The 16,070-nt window shown below is 49.4% G+C and overlaps 1 protein-coding gene across 3 annotated transcripts in view; it reads right to left on the reverse strand.

The window, feature by feature from the left end:
• The window catches only part of PLPP7 (phospholipid phosphatase 7 (inactive)), a 28,483-nt gene extending 18,030 nt beyond the window's left edge, over positions 1-10,453 (reverse strand). For 2 of the 3 annotated variants that reach the window (XM_050926180.1, XM_050926179.1), the window contains exon 1: positions 7,365-9,653. In XM_050926180.1, the coding sequence (XP_050782137.1) occupies positions 7,365-7,815 (451 nt within the window). In that variant the 5' untranslated portion in view covers positions 7,816-9,653. Of the gene's footprint in view, positions 1-2,760; positions 2,828-7,364 lie in introns of all 3 variants that reach the window. The other variant, XM_050926181.1, reaches the window with a different exon arrangement.
• Between the last annotated feature and the right edge of the window lie 5,617 nt (positions 10,454-16,070).

Here is a 16,070-nt window from a genome sequence, read left to right on the forward strand (position 1 = left end):
AAGTCCCATCGGCTTCAATGAAAGTGGAATCAGCCTCTTAGATTTTTTTTTAATAGCCTTGGAGGATTTACAGCACCTCTCACCTGTAGAACTCAAAGCACTTTACTAATCTTGATGACTTGGGCCTCTCAGTGCCCCAGGGAGAGTGATAAAGGGGAGCCAGGAGCAGAAACCTGAAATCACATCTAAGAAATCCTCTAACAAAGTGGAGCTTTTCAGCCTGGCTCTGCCAGGAAGAGAAAACCTCTAATACTGTCCTTACTTCCTACTCCAGACTGACAGCAAGGGTCCCTGAGCCTCTCAACGCTCCCCGCCAATCCTCTGGTGGCCTTAAAAAAAGGCAATTGGAATCTGCACTCCTGTCCTCCTTTCCCCCAACTACTCCTCTTGTCAAGCTGCATCAGAGGCAAACACACACACATTGCCCCTGTGGCAGGAGCCATCACTGAGGCTTCTCCCAGCAGGAGCAGGATCCTTGGAACAACTACTTCCAAGGGTACCTTAGAGTTCAGAGCTGGGGGAGGCGGATCCAGACAGATGTCCCCTGCAGGATAGCACAGAAATATGGCCATTTCCCCCTCCCCCATTTAACAACCACAGCTCTTCCCTTCTCTTTGAATCTGCATTAGGCCTCAGGGCATACCACCTTCTTCTGAAGTGCTGGGCATTAGTCATGGCTGAGACAGCTGATTAATCTAGCTGGACCAGTGCTCTGGCAGGGATCCTACATAGGTCCTGGTTCCGGCCCCTGCAGCAGCTAAGCAGGTGCTAGTGTGTCACTGGGCCTGCCACTATATGAAGGGACACTGAAGACTCATTATAGGGTTGTCCTTTAACAGCACATATTTGCTCTAACTACAGCAGGTGGGATGAGGAGGAGGAGGAGGGGAGGCCAGTGAGTTGGATGCAATTTGTCATTTATCAATGCCTGAACTCATCAGTGAGGATGGGACGAGGGGAGGGAGACACAGGGAAAAGGACCCGAGGCTTTTACTGCAGCACCTGAGAAGGATAATGAGAGACATTTGCAGCATGATGGGTGATGAAGAGGAATGTTCACTCTCAATTTGAGACAGTGTGGATGGGGCACGCAGAGAGCACTGGAGGTGGATGTGTCTGAGGTTACCTCCGATCAACACCCGCCATGGGCCGGTCACATTAGCCCATTTGACATTTAAAAGTTTCCACCTCACTGGGCAGACAGGCTGCCAAGATTTCAGCAGGCAAATCAGATCCCAGGAGGGGAGGCTAGGCAAGCATCTCTTGTGCATTCCAGGGTAACAAGCTGGAGACGGGACCACCTCCGAACAGAGTGTCTGAGCAGGGAATGTACACACAAGCCGCCGGGTCTTCAGAAGCGGTTTCCTCCACCACTGGAACATAATTTGTTTCTGCTTAATTCAGATACTCCCTAACATGTTGATGAGATAATTAAAAAAAAAATCAACATGTCTGGCCTAAAGGCAATCCCACCTGGGCCCCACCAGCTCTGCTGCGCATGGACTGACCATGGACAGGTCTACACTAAAAACATTGCATTGGTGCAACTGCATTGATGCTTAAGTGAAGATGCTCCAAGACTTAGGGGAGAGAGCTTTCCCACGGGCATAGTTAATCTGCCTCCCCGAAAGGCAATAGCTATATTGATAGGAGAAGCACTGCCATCAACATAGTGCTGTCTACATGAGGGGTTAGGTTGGTGTAACTGTGTTGCTATGGGGTGTGGATTTTTCAGACCTGAGTGATATAGGGTAAGTCTACACTACCCGCCAGATTGGCGGGTAGTGAGCGATCTATCAGGGATCGATTTATCGCGTCTCGTGTAGACGCGATAAAATTGATCCCTGATTGCTTTGTCGTTGACTCTGGAACTCCACCATGGTGAGAGACTGAAGCGGAGTTGACGGGGGAGCGGCAGTGGTCTACTCGCCGCCATCCTCATGGCCAGGTAACTCGACCTAGGATACGCCGACTTCACCTACGCTATTCGCGTAGCTGAAGTTGCGTATCTTAGGTCAACCCCTCTCCCCTCCCAGTGTAGACCTAGCCGTAGTTAAACGGACATAGGTCTATAGTGTAGACATGGCCGTCTGGCATGCCACTCTCCTTAAGAGCAGAGGAGGAGGTAACTCATTGCTTGGGTTGTGTCCAGGCTACTGAGCCCCAAGACTCAATAGAAAGGATATGTCTACATTGCAGTCAAGGGGTGCGATGCCACCTTGTGTAGACATCTCTGATCTAGCTCAGGTCCTGGAACAGAGATACCAGGGTAGTGCATGCTTCAGTGTGGGCTAGATGCATTTCTGGAGCCTGTGAGGGCATGGTTTCACTGCTACCAGCACCCAAGCTAGCAAAGGTATGTCTAAACGGGCTGCAATCACATTCCTTGATTCCACTGTAGACATACCCACAGATATATGAACAATGAGCCTGCCTGCACTGCAGGGGCATTCACCTATTACTCTCTAAACTTCCAGAGTCCTGTCCCTGGATGTACTAGGCTCAGTATAAAGTCAGGGATGGATTTGCAGGATAGTTCCAAAGTCCTGGTCAGGAATCTATAGGGGAATTCCCCAGGACATTACAGCCTGGTTTCCCACTTCTCCTGGCTACTTGGGGCTTCCCAGATCTTAAGGCTGGCTCTGCATACAGGGAACAGACTGAAGCGAGCGTGCCCCAACCTTTCGCTGGCTTTTATGAAGGGGGAAATCCCCCCACCCCAGCCTTTCACCCTCATTCAGGCAGACAGCAAATCCTTACCCTGATGCTAGGAAATGAAGGATCCATCCACTTCATTAGGTACTGCTTCTTTGAGGGTGATACATCCCTTGTGACAAAGCCAACATACGACTTAGATACAGCAAGCAGGGCTGGTAATGGATGGTAACATCTTATTTAACATTTAAGGGCCAGGTCCCCTAACTGTTGTAGCTTCACTAAAGTCAATTGAGCTATGCCACTCTGCACCAGGTAAATAAATAAACTTCTCCCCACCACCAAACCTCATTCAAAAGTAACACGATCTAGTTGGCTCCTAGTGGGGCAAGATGCAAAAGCTGAGGGATAGGAGGGGAAAGGGCAGTGTAGGCTGATGGGCAGAGCAGGGGACTAGGAATCAGCACCCTGGATTTTTGTGGCAAATTCAGCAAGCCACAATCAGATGTGGCACCGATGCCCCAGAACCTGGGGCTGGCATCTCCGCTGACGTGCACCTTGTGTAAGCATTTATGTCTATGCAGGCTGAGTGCAAAATGCTACCAAATCCACATGGTAGCACTTGCCACTCACCTTGCACAGGCGTGAATGACTGCACCAAGAGCAAGCCAATGGATAATCAGGCCCCTGAAGCCAAACTGCCTGATGTTACAGAGACCAGTATAACAAACCAGGTGTCCCATAGTCAGAGTTTTACACTGACAGTCTATCAGGTTCCCCCAGCCTGGTTACTAAATGAAATTAACAAAAAGTGGGGCTTTGTGCAGCCAAAGGCTGAGTCCTTCAAAAGAGGACTTTTGTGTCCCTCATATCTCCAAGAGGGATGAGCCCCTGGTACCAGCCAGCCCAGCCCCTTCACAGCACCTCAAGCCTGATTCTCTTTTCACTCATACCAGTGTAAATCAGGAGTAACTCCACTGAAGTCAACAGTGTAAACAACAGCAGAATCAGCCACTTCCTTCCATGTGCTGGGGGAATTAACTAATTCTTTGGGCCCAAGCAAACTTCCCTTATGGACAGGGCCCCTGACAGCCACTCAGCATGGCCTTGGACAAGTCAGCTCTCCTCTCTCTGGCTCAGCTTCCCCAGTGATAAAGTGGGGATGATACCAGCTCCTTCCTTCCTAACAGGGTTGGGAACTAACACACTCACATTTGTACAGCATTTGAACACCCTTGCATGAAAAGGTGCCACAAGAAGGTTCACTATTACTATTCTATTATTATCCCCAGAAGTACAGCCTTCTGTAGGAAGAAATGATTTAAAGCCAGTGCCTTCCCTGACTCACTACCGGGGAGCTGAAGCACTTACCCTTAATGAGGATTTTTGAGTAGGGGAAAGGGGTGAAGATGGAACCGATACTATTAGGGCTCAACGGGCAGTGGCCTTGGAATCAGAGCTTGCATTAGAACAAAAAGGGGCCCAAGGCTGGGCAACAGAACCAAGCCCCTCCAGGCTTACGAGATTTCTGGATCCAGAAAGCATCAGTTTATTGAGCTTAATCGGTTTGGTTTTAACAAAGGGAAGGTTAAGGGATGACTTGATCACAGTCTATATGCAACTATATGGGAAGAAAAATTTGATAACAGAGGGCTTTTCAGTCTAGCAGACAAAGGTATAAGATGATCCAATGGCTGGAAGTTGAAACTACTTACATTATTTAGATAAGACTAAATTTACACTAGAAAAAAGGTACTACTTTTTTTAAAAAACAGTGAGAGTTATTAACCATTGAAACAACTTGCCAAAGGAAGTGTTGGATTCTCTATCACTTAAAGAAACAGCCAAAATTTCTAAAGAGCTGCTTTAGTTCTAACAGAAATTAATTCAGGAACGTCCAGCGGTACTCAAAATGTCTGACTAGACGATCACAATGGTTCCTTCTAGCTTTATAACCTATGATTCTATGAACTTGGGCCCATTTCTGCTAGGTGGATTAGAATCCGAACAACAGATCCCATTCCCCTTCAGCCTTGGGAAAGTTTGGATTGGGATTGGCGCACTGGCCTCAACTTGCCAACTGTGGCAATTTTATCGTGAGTCTCAGGATATCTGATTTTCTCCAGCTGCTGGAGTCAGATGAGTAGCTGAAAATCTCAGCTCTCATTTAAAGAAGGTAAGTTTCTAGCCCTCCTTATTGCAGAGAAAAACTTGAAAATGTGACCTCTAAATGCTCCAAATAAAATGAACCCACATTGTATGGCTTTAAATCTCGTGATTTTTAAGCCAATCATGATTTTTGGGGCCTGATTCGTGATTTTTGAACAGATGAGATTGGCAGTACCCAGGCCTCACTCTCCTGAAAGCGTGTTCTAGCAGAGAAGCCCTTATAATGGGGACAAATACCGTCTTCTTAGCGACAGGCTGTGATTCTGCTTCTTTACTTTGGTTGCTTGGCATTTGTGGCTGAAGATGAAGCAGAGGTGAATTAATAAATCTCAGCATGGATGGCAAATGTGTGGGCCAACATGGGTCCACTGGGCCTAGGGAGGGGATCCACAGCTGGGATCCATGCTATGGGAAGGGCTAGATGGGGATGGCAAAGAGTTAGATTTAAGCACCCCCACCCCAAACATCCCATCATACAGTCAGGAAGTTTTCACCCAGCGCTCAGCTTGGGGGCATGTAGCTCACTCTCCATCTGCAGCTGTGCCTCTGCCAGGTCCCCAGTCCTGTTTCAGCAATCTCCTTACTCCTTCACTTTGCAAAGCCTCATTACAAATCCTAAACAAGTGCTTTGTGGTGGGCTGGCTCCCTGCCCAGAGACTGCATCAGAAATTCTGCTTGCGGTCTCAGACTCCGAGGGGGCTGGGGCAAGGGAAAAAAGCCAAGTGGGGTGAACAGTCTTGCTGCTTCCCCTTCCAAAGGGTCAGGGCGAGGGTGGGAAGAACCCATTCCCTCAGACCTATCCCCACCCAGAAGGGCTTTATCATCACCAAGTACCGTAGGATCTGAACTGCGTATGGGGCTGAGCCAAACCAAAAGGGTGACAGAGGATGTCGGACAGTATCAGCAAACCAAGTTTCTTGCGGGGAGGTAAAGTCAGTGATGGGAGCCCTGTCTCCTTCCGAAGGAGAACTGAGACATTTAAAAGGTCACTGAAATATTCAGGGATCCACCTAGGGAAAAAATCCCAGACTCTTAGTGAGAAGCAACTCACAAAACAGAGGAGCAGGGAGAGACACATTCGCTGGCCATACCACGCCCTTCTCATTCTCTTAGGTACAATGGTTCTTATGGCCACTGGCTGGGTCCACCAACCCAACATCCCTAGTTAGGCCTTTCATCCTGACAGCACTTAGTTATTATGGCAACAGGCACTCTATAAATAGGCAGATCTCTGCCCTCCTAATTTTGGGCCTTTCACTGGCCACTCCTGTTGTACCTGCCACCCCCTTGTACCCGGTAATGGCAAGTCTAGGCGGGGAGATGATGGAAATGTGACAAGGGGGATGCAGGGGACAGAAATATCTCCATGCGTCTTGTTCCGAGTCTCCTGCAATCTCCCTAATATGCCCCTATCTGGAAACTGCCTAGTTACTATGGCAACGGGTGTTAGACAAAGTACACCATTCTTTAATCATTAGGAGATGAAACTAGCCTTTACATTTCCTGTGAAGAACAACAAGATCAAAAATAACAATTTGTTTTTGTGGATCACTGGGAGCTGGGCTAAGATATGGGGGAAGCCCAGCAGAGGCTATTTTGGGCACCACCTCAGAACTGAGGGGATCTACCGATGTGGGCTTTGTGTTCCCAAGAGGCCAGGTGCTAGCAGCTGCGTGGCTAAGTGTGAATAACCTGTGAGAAGGGGGCCAGCCCAGGACTGCTTCATATTTGGAATCATAACTTTGCAGTGAAAAAGGCAAGTGACTAAAAAAAAAAAAAAAAAGCAAAAGCTGAAATTAGCATTTGATCATTGGATTGCAAATCTTCAGAAGCCCAGAGCCACAGGCTTCCCAGGCCCCAGAGGTTAGCCTTGCACAGGATATGGGAACAGGCTCTGCCCGGGGCCTTTAGTTCCTTACCAATTGGTCCTCATACTCTTTTAAAAGGGGCTTCTCTCTGCTCAGTAAGGCGAAGCAGAGCAGCAGATGATGGTGCAGGAGAGGCACCTGCTGAAGGAAGGGAGGAAGATCAAAGAAGCAGGAGCAGGCCGGAGACAAGACTCCCTTTGGGGGATCTGAGAAGAGGAGCCTGAGTCTGTTCAAGGCAAGGAAAGGGGGGCACAAAACATTTGCAGAGAGAGTATCAAACTTGGGTGACTGATCCCCATTTTTCCTTTAACCACCCTCGACTGAAATCTTAATTCATCTTTAAATCTTCCCCAGCTAAGCCTCTGAGAGGCAGATACAGGATAAATGAAGGATATGGCTGACAGCATCAAAGCCATAAGGTTTTCCTGCCCACAGGTTTGGTCACTAACTGTCCCAGGTCCCATTCTGCTAGTCTCACATTGCACAGGACCTTACTCCAGGAATAGCCCAATGGAAGTCAGCTGAACTTCTTATGCAGGAAGGCACAGAACCTAGCACGTGCCCTCTAGGTCCTTATGCTGCGCCCATCATCGTGGCATCAGAGCGCCTTCCTGCTGTCCCTTGTGACTAGGGGCTGGGCTTTGAGTGCAAGAGGTGGAGTATTTTACTCACCTAGCAGCAGGTTCATGAGGACCTCCTGTCCCGCCAGCGTGCTGCTCTTCACCAGGCAGATGAGTGTGCCCCCGATCCAGGGTACACCATGCCCTGTGATCCCGATGAGTGTGATCATGGAGCGGGCGCTGCCCCAGGACGAGGCGCTGCTGGCACAGACCCCCAGCCTCTTGGACATGCAGATATCGATGGCCAGCAGGGAGTTGAAGGCAATTCCCTTGAAGGAGGGGTTCAGCAGCATGCAGTCCTCCTCGGGAAGCTGCTGCGATTGCCTCCGCTCCTTGGTGCCCTCGTTTTGGATGGGAGCCAGACCTGACTGGCTGCCCTGCTTTCTGCTGGAGCTCCTGGTCTCCTGGTTCCCTTTCATGGGCTGGTTCAACGAGAGGAACTCAGCCCTGTTCAGGACATTGTTCCGCTCTCTGGCTCTGGCCCGGCTTTGGGATGCTGGCATTGTGCAGCTCCCTAGATGAAACCTGCTTTCAAAAAACTGTACAGGAGAGAAATCCCTCTTCCCTTCCAATCAGCTCTCCCACCTCCCCCCTTCAGAGAGAGAAATTTGGTAAGCGACACAGATTCCCTTCTTGTTCAGTCTCCCCCAGCACAGACTGCAGCTGTTAAATATAGAGCAAGGAATGCACATGGCTGTTTACTTCATGGGCCTAGCAAGCTTGGAAGAAAAATTAATGCCAGGCTGGGCAGCCAGTCCAACACCAGAAAAAAGGTTAAACAGCCAATGGATACAGAGAAGAGGAGGGGAATTCTGTATGCCAAAGGTTGGTTGCTTCAGGCCTGGTCTATTTAAATCTTCCAATTGCTTATATCCCCAGGGCTGCAGGGGAGACTGGGAAATGTAGTTTTTCACCATGTTCATCCATCTGATTTAATGGAGGAATTAGAGCTGAAAAAGATCACTCCATCCCCTCTCCCTACCAGGGCAGGATTAATTCCTGCAGGCTGTTGTGCAGCCTGGGTTTGAAATATCAAGAGATGGGGCTTCCTTGGGGCACTGTCAAGGAGTTTGTCCAGATCTTTTCCATTGCTTAGTTTCAACCCCATGGCTCATAATTGGCCCCCCTGTCCCCCTCTTGCGTTGCCCTAAATAATTCCTGTCACACCTCGGTGTTAACTGCCTTCAAATATCACTAGTCCAATATTCCCCACACCCAGCCACCTTTTCTAAACTCCTGCAGTAACTGCTCCACCAACACGCTAGCCTCCGGGCCGTAGGTGTAGCAGCACCTGCCTTTGGATTAAGAGAGACGCCGGATTGCTAATGATTTCTCTTTTTTCTACCACCCGCCACACTGAGTCTGGCCTCATTGTAGCACGTTTGTATTACATTGCACAGAATCACAGAACCCTGATTCCCAGCAGCTGACAGGCGACACCTGCAAACTCAAATCAGTACAGAAGATTACAATGCAGTTAGCATCTGTAGCTGAGCAAGGTGTGATCAGAGAGACTGTAAGGCACGAGATTCAAACGGAAGGGGAGTATGGGAAAACTGATAGGCTCAGGGAATAGGACGTGACTGGTTTATTAGGGAGAGGTGTGATGAGGTGTAGATAGATAAACAGGCATGTTACTAGGAGACCAACTGATGCTGCATAGGTTTGAACGGGATGGGGAGTTCAGGGGTTTAAAACAAAGAACTTTATGGGGCAGGGGGCAGAAAGGAAAAAGGGGCAACAGAATGACCTCAGAAAAGCCAACAGTTAATAAATGGACTGTGTTAGGTAAGACTCTTCCCCAAGGTGTCTTAGCAGTAGTTAGTTCCAAACTTAGTTTTCCTAATGCACTCTGGCCATTTCTCTCATCCCAGCCCCACTACTTGCAGTTTGGTGTCCAGTTCAGTCATCAACCCCTATGGGAAGTGCTGCCTGGGTTGCCAGGGGGAGGGAGAAATGTCTTTTACCACCTGACCTAGCAGAAGCGATTTCAGCTTTGATTGCGAAGTAGAGATGCCTGCACCGGAGTCCCTCAGGTAAGCTGCAGCTCTCTGTGGCTTCAGCCCAAGCCACCTCAGCACCACCTATGCTGTCTGCCACCTCAGCTCCCTGCATTGCCTTGAAGCACCTCAGTTTATGTCTGTCCACTACCTCAAAGCCAACGACTGTCTTGAAGCTACCTCTGTAAGGAGTCTTCAGAGAAGAGTCAAAGCCCTACGGTGGAAGGGCATCTCAACAGAAGCCAGAAGCCAGTCTATCCATTCAAATTACTTACTTATACTTTGTCCAGCAACTGTTACTGAGCTATGCAAGGTCACAACAGTGGTTACGGTGACTTCTCACCATAGGCATATTTGATGCAGTTCTCTTGTCCCTTCATTTCCCACCACAGACAATAGCATTCTACTGCCCCCAAACTCAAAACTTAACTGCGTCTTAACGAAAATGCACCAGATTGTTACATAACTGAAATGCAAATGAGGCCTGGCCCATTCAGTCATTTCCCCTTGCTCACCAATAGTTGCCAGAAGAGAGTTCCCTGCGCTACAGAGCCACTCTCCAACTGGAGTTCTCATGCAGCTCTGGGCTGCTCTTCTCCCTGTTCACCGACAGATGTCAACAGCGAGCTCCCTACTCTTGCTTCAGGCCACATCTGCATAGGGGCTCAGTTCAAGGTCCTTAATGCAATATACACAGGATAGCAGAGGACAGCTTGGGCCAGCCCCCAACCAAGTTGTTCCCACCCCACCGCTTGTGTGGGTGGTAGCCACACCTCAGCAGATCTAAATGCTGTTGGGACTAGAATCTTTGCCATGTAAGATTTGGATCTACAGCTCAATGGATCTATGCTTAATCTGGCATGGCTTGGAAAGGAATTGGGGGTGCCTCCAGAGACATTTCTCTGCAGCCCTGTTGGCCAGGCTGAGTCTTTTGGAGGGGATGCCTTTGCAACTTTGACCCCTCCAAATAGTGACAGGAGCAATATTGACGGTATTGCTGGATTGCCCTTCAAGCCACAAGGCCTCTTTGTATGTCTCAGTTTCCACATCTGTCAAGTGATATAATATGCACCCATCTTTGTCAAGGGCCTTGAAATCCTCAGATGATAGGCAGTGCAATTAAAGATCACCACTGCCCCATGATACACGCACATTCCTTGGTTCCAGTGCTGTTTATCAATATGAGCATTAAATAATTGCATGGGAGAGCTGAAACCATCCGCAGGAGGTGGTTTTGGCTTTGAAGGATAATAAAATAAAATAAAATAAATAAAACTTTGCACATCTATTGCACCTTTCATCTGAGTCTCTCAAAGGGAGTCGCAAGAATTAATTAAGCATCACAACAGCCCTGTGGAGGGAGGTGGTATAAAACTTTGTTATAGACAAACTGGCACAGAGAGGTTAACCCATGACATGCCCAAGCAAATCAGTGGCAGAGCTAATAAAGGCACCCAGGAGTCCCAACTCCTCTTTTTCTGATCACCAGATATCTATAGAGGGGGAATGTAACAGGTAAAAAATATATTTTAGTCTAATGCAGCTTCTTAGCCTCTCTTGCCCCAAGGATCTACCACTATGTGATGACCAGCTGAGGACAGAGCTCTTTCACTGCGTTGCAGCAAACTTTTCTGTCCCCTCCTCTCTCCAAACACACCTATCCCATCCCAGGAGCGACACCCCTGCTTGATTTGTAAAGACAGCTACTACATACATGTATATAAAATACACAAAACCACACACTTGTGCAGACAGACAAGAGGCAGCACAGGAGCGCTGTTACCAGTACACCACAAACACGCAGTAGATCCTATTTGATCAGAGTTATGCAGCTGCATTCTTACGATATCAGAGAAGTCAATATCCCTGTTACTATTGGTCTGCCAATACCCTGTGCAGAGGTTCTATGGCGTGGGAAAAATCACAGCCCATGTGCCATTGGCTCAACGAATAACTGCTTTAACTTTACGATAGCCGTCACTCTTGCTCTGCATGGCCCAGACATTCCTACTACCTACTGCAGGGGTGTTGCTCTATGGGGCTGTTTATAATGAAGTGTTTTTGTGGCAATAGTCCTGACAATCAGGAGGAAGGTTCTGTCTCTCTGGGCCATGGCTAGGGGGGAAGGAGGTTGTTACTAGGCAGTTTCCCTAGTGGAGTAATCACAGGGAAAAATACTTTGGAAGCAAACACTGGGCGTTAATTTTAAATCTGATGGGTGTCTCTCCTGCCAACTACTTTCCAGAACATTGGGGACACACTCTCCCTCTCTCACACACACATTCCACAAGCTCTAATCACGGCCCCAGCCTTAAACATAAGCATAAGTGGTTAACTAGGGCACCACACAGATTTAGCAGCTTATTTCCCAATGTCCTCCTCCCAGCAGCTTGATGGGAGAGGAAGGCAATTATCTGTCCAGTTCCCACTCTTCCTAAAGGGAGGAAAGGAGACAACTCATTGCTTTTCCCCTTTGTCAGGGGTAAGACTAGATTGGGCAAGGGCCTCTGCTTTTAGCAGCTTGTTGGTAGCAGCCCCACAAATAGGAAGGCTGCAATGGTCTGTCGCCCGGGAGGGGTAGGAGAGTTCAAGAGAAAAGTTTTGGGTTTCCTACAGATCACACTGAGGCTGCATCATTCGCAGATTGCCGGAGCACGGACACATGTTGCACATGCATGTTACGTGTGGGGAGAAAGAGGTGAAACACGTTTTGCAGAGGCACATCATGTTTTGAAAGCTAATCAGAAATACATGGCTTTGAAATATTATTAATAAATCATTAAAATGTGCCTTCCCTCCCTCACACTCGTTCTGCTGAGCGCTCTGCTCTCTGCTCAGATTTCCAAGGCTGCTCCTGCTGCGTTATTTTGGTTTTGCAATCTGATCCACACTGGGTTTATTTTAGCACCTTGGAGAACTCCCAGGCTGATAGATTCCAGCTCCCTTCCCTGAGGCCATGGTTCAGAGGCCTTGCTAGCTATAGCAGACTAGGCAGCTGCCTAGGATGGCAGATTTTGGAAGGCGGCAGACTGGGGGTGGAGGCAGAGGGGCTGCCCAGGCATGTGGGCAGCCACCAGCTGGGGCTCCAAGAATCAGGAAGGGATCCCAGCTGGGCTGCTGGGGAAGTGCTCCTGCCCTCTCTCCGCTATTCCCTGAGCAGGTAAGCTAGTGGTCACAGCAGTAGCTAAGGTGCTGAGCAGCTTAGGGCTGCTCCTTGCGGCTCCGTGAGGGCTGGTAGGGCTTCAGCCACAAGTGCAATGCCCCACCCAGCTCCAGGTTGGCAGCTGGCTCCCCACAGGCCCTGCTACCCATGCAGTGCCTGGCTCCTGACCCAGCTGCTGCTTCAACTCCCCCATGTGTGGGCTCTGGAGGGACTGACACTGCTACAAGTCCAACACTGAGACACAAATCCAGAAAAGTGCAGGGGACGGGCCAGGCAGAGTGGGGGTAATGGGTGGAGGCAGGAGGTGGGAGTGCAGAGTGCAGTGGGACAGGCTGGAGGTGCAGGCTGGGATTGTGGTGTGCAGGGGTGGGCAGGTGGGGGACTAGCAGTGTGGGGGCTAAGAGGTGGAGCCTGGTGCACAGTATGCAAAGGGTGAATCACATCCCCAGCCCAGGTGGCTTCATGCAGGGCGAGGCAGGGGGTCCACACTGCTCATTCACTAGGCCCTTGTGGGCCGAAAGCTGCCCTCTGCCCAAGCCTGGGTCCTGTTATGGTTGAGCTGAGCGGCCCCAGGGGAAGAAGCTGCTGCTGTCCAGCAATGCTGAGCTGGGGCCCACTCTCCTCTTGAGCCCTGGGCAGCTGATGCCGACCTGTCTGGAAATATCCATTGGGAAAGGTGGCCCCGGCTAGGGATACTGCAGGCCCAAAGAGCAGGTCTTGGTAGCTTGCAGGGCCTAGGGCATAGGCCTGGCGGGACTTTCATGGTGGCCTGGCCCAGCTCAACCCACTGGGATGTCAGATTGGGGTCTGTCCCAGACTGACTGATTGTCACTGGGGCCTGCCCCATCAGCCTCTGACCTGGCCTGAGGCTCAGGGCTGGGGGATAGCAGCAGTGGGGGAGGTGCAGAAGGTCTGCTGCAAACTTCTAGGAGAGTAGGTACAGGGCAGCAGACTGAAGTTTTGCCTCAGGTGGCTGATTGCCCAGACCCAGCAGGTTTCTCCTCCTCGTCAGCTCCCTCCTCAACCAGCAGGCTCCTCCTCCCAGGCTGGCTCCACATTCCTCTGGGCTGGTGGGGTCTGATGGCCCAAATTCCCTGCATAGCTGTTGCTGCCTATCATCTCAGTCCGCAATCCCAGCTACGCAGCCTGCAACAGCGATACAGTCAGGGAAGAACAGCAATGCCTCTGTCCCCATGATTCTGGAAACCTCCCCATCCCCGCCCACACCAACATCACCGACACCTTCAGCACACCCCAAGTGCCAGCAGCCACAGCCAGGCTCCAGCAATCACTGCCAAGAAGCAGCAGCAGGCACTTGCAGCCAAACTGCTCAACAGCAAAACCTTCTGCGCCTTCCTATGACAGGACTTGTTTTCAGAAGGCTTTTGATTTGGAGGTGGCGGTGAGGAAGGAGGTGGTGGTGAATGGGGGGGCGGGGGAGGAACCTTATTTAAAATATACGACAGTATTCTGGAGTATTAACCCGGAACGCTACAGCCAGGCTAGCTCCAGCTGCAATATTTGAGTCCTTTACTGTAGAATACATCAGTATTTTTTTTTTCAATAAAAGAAGGTGCTGTATTTCCGTCATTCTGTGCTGAAACAAGCTGATAGTTCAGTATATCAGCCCCACTGCCAGGAGGAAATAGCCCCAGGAGGAATGGAGAGTGGGCATGTTACGTGAGATTGGGGAACACACACACTCAACAGATTTAAGAGGGAAAAGCATCCTAAAAGACAACCAAAGGGATCAACAAATGCCCAAGCACAACATGATGTTTTATTACGGCTGGGCCTCACAGGCCATCCTTCAGCATGAACATTTTCACCTTCAAGCTCTTCTCCATACAGTAGCACAGGTATTGCCTTCCAACCCTGATATTCTATGATGCGCTTTACCCAGTCCTCACGTGCAGCCACTGCTGGAGTGGAATGTGGCAATTGTTTAACAGTTCCCAGCATGCTACGCAGCCACATACCACCCAACGTGAAAAAGAATCCCGCTGAAGCTGCAGAGATGATTTGGAGTTATAAGTAGACTATAATGACCCAAATTAGAAACTTACCAGGACAGCAAAGCTAAACAGGCAAAAAGCGCAATGGGATTTTTAATTACTTTGTTTTAAATCTCGTCTGCAGACCATCACCTCAGCATCACAATGGTTGGTATTGGTATCAGTACTGGATCAGTACTGACTTGGTAGAAAGTAGTCTCTTGAGAATCAAGAATTTCTGAGTTCTACTTCTCCCTCCACCAGACCTGATGTGAGTTCATGGGGAAATCACTCCCTTGTATGCTCTGTGCGGCCCAGTTTCCCTATCTGTTGCAGGGATAGCAACAATCAGTAATGAACCCAATATTTGCATGGCACTTTGAAAAATGTAAAGCATGAAAATATTACCACTTGCTAAATGATCAATGAATGCCCCTTCTAGCAGCTATTTCCCTGGAAGCTTCCATCTAAAGACTGACCAGCTCTGATCCTGTTTAGCTTAATTTGACAATTTCACAGGCCAACAGGGCGTGGCAGCAAAACCTGGAAGCCTGTGTCCATGTCTAGTTAGTCTGTAGGTGATCTCTTTAAATGACTTTTAAAGTCAAATAGGTGAAACCTCAAGATCTCTCCTGCTCCATCTGGGGCTGGTCTCTGCTCCCCACACCCCTACAGTCATTTCTTCCTACAGTCAGAGGCTTGCTTAGCAGCTCACCACTCCCCTCCCCATCAGTCCATCACCCTGGCAGCCAGGGAAACTCCTTCTATGGTATTCTCTGGACCTGAGTGTCCCTCCCTGGCTCTTTCTGCCCCAACCTATTGAGTGGGGTGGCCAGTTCTGCTCTGTTCTGCATGAAGAGGGGGAGCTGGCCGAGGAAGGTGCGTGGCTCAGCATCCCACCTCATGCTGTTCTCCAGGGCAGAAGAGTGGACGAATGAGGGACCCTGGCTGAAAAGAGGGAGGGAGGAAGGCTGAACATTACTGGTCAGACAGAGTTGGAGGTGCGAATTTATGCCTGCACATCCCAGTGAAATTCTTGTGTTCTCGCTCGGGTCTCAGATCCAGTGGGCTCCATTGTAATTCCAGCACTGCCCAAGAGGAGCAGATACAACCTCACCCTGTCCCAAAGGCATCTGCGTGTCTGAATTTCCCTCTGCCTCCCAAACTTCCGTGTATCTATTAGAAGACTGTAGAGTCAAGGGCAGAGATTGTACCTGGGTAGACTGCACAGTGCCAAGCACACTGTCAGAGCTAAATAAATTGTATATGTAAATAACACACAAGTGTCCATCTTATTACATTGAGATACTAGACTATACTGCTGGTTGACCTTGAGCAAGTCAGTTCATGTTTCTGTGCCGCAGTTTCCCCATCTATAAAATGGGCATAATAATACTGACCATCTTTGTAAAGAGCTTTGAGCTCTACAGATGAAAAGCACTAAGAGCTAGAATAATAATTCTAGAAAAAGCACACACACACCCACACACACACACACACACGTGCACACCAGGTTTGCAGCTGTGCTCACCCAGCAGAGTTCATGCTCAGACTTTCACAGAGCTCAGCACCCAACACGCCGAGGAAAAACCTCAACTTTA

Source organism: Gopherus flavomarginatus, chromosome 17 (genome assembly GCF_025201925.1).
Source record: "Gopherus flavomarginatus isolate rGopFla2 chromosome 17, rGopFla2.mat.asm, whole genome shotgun sequence".
NCBI classification, from domain to species: Eukaryota; Metazoa; Chordata; order Testudines; family Testudinidae; genus Gopherus; species Gopherus flavomarginatus.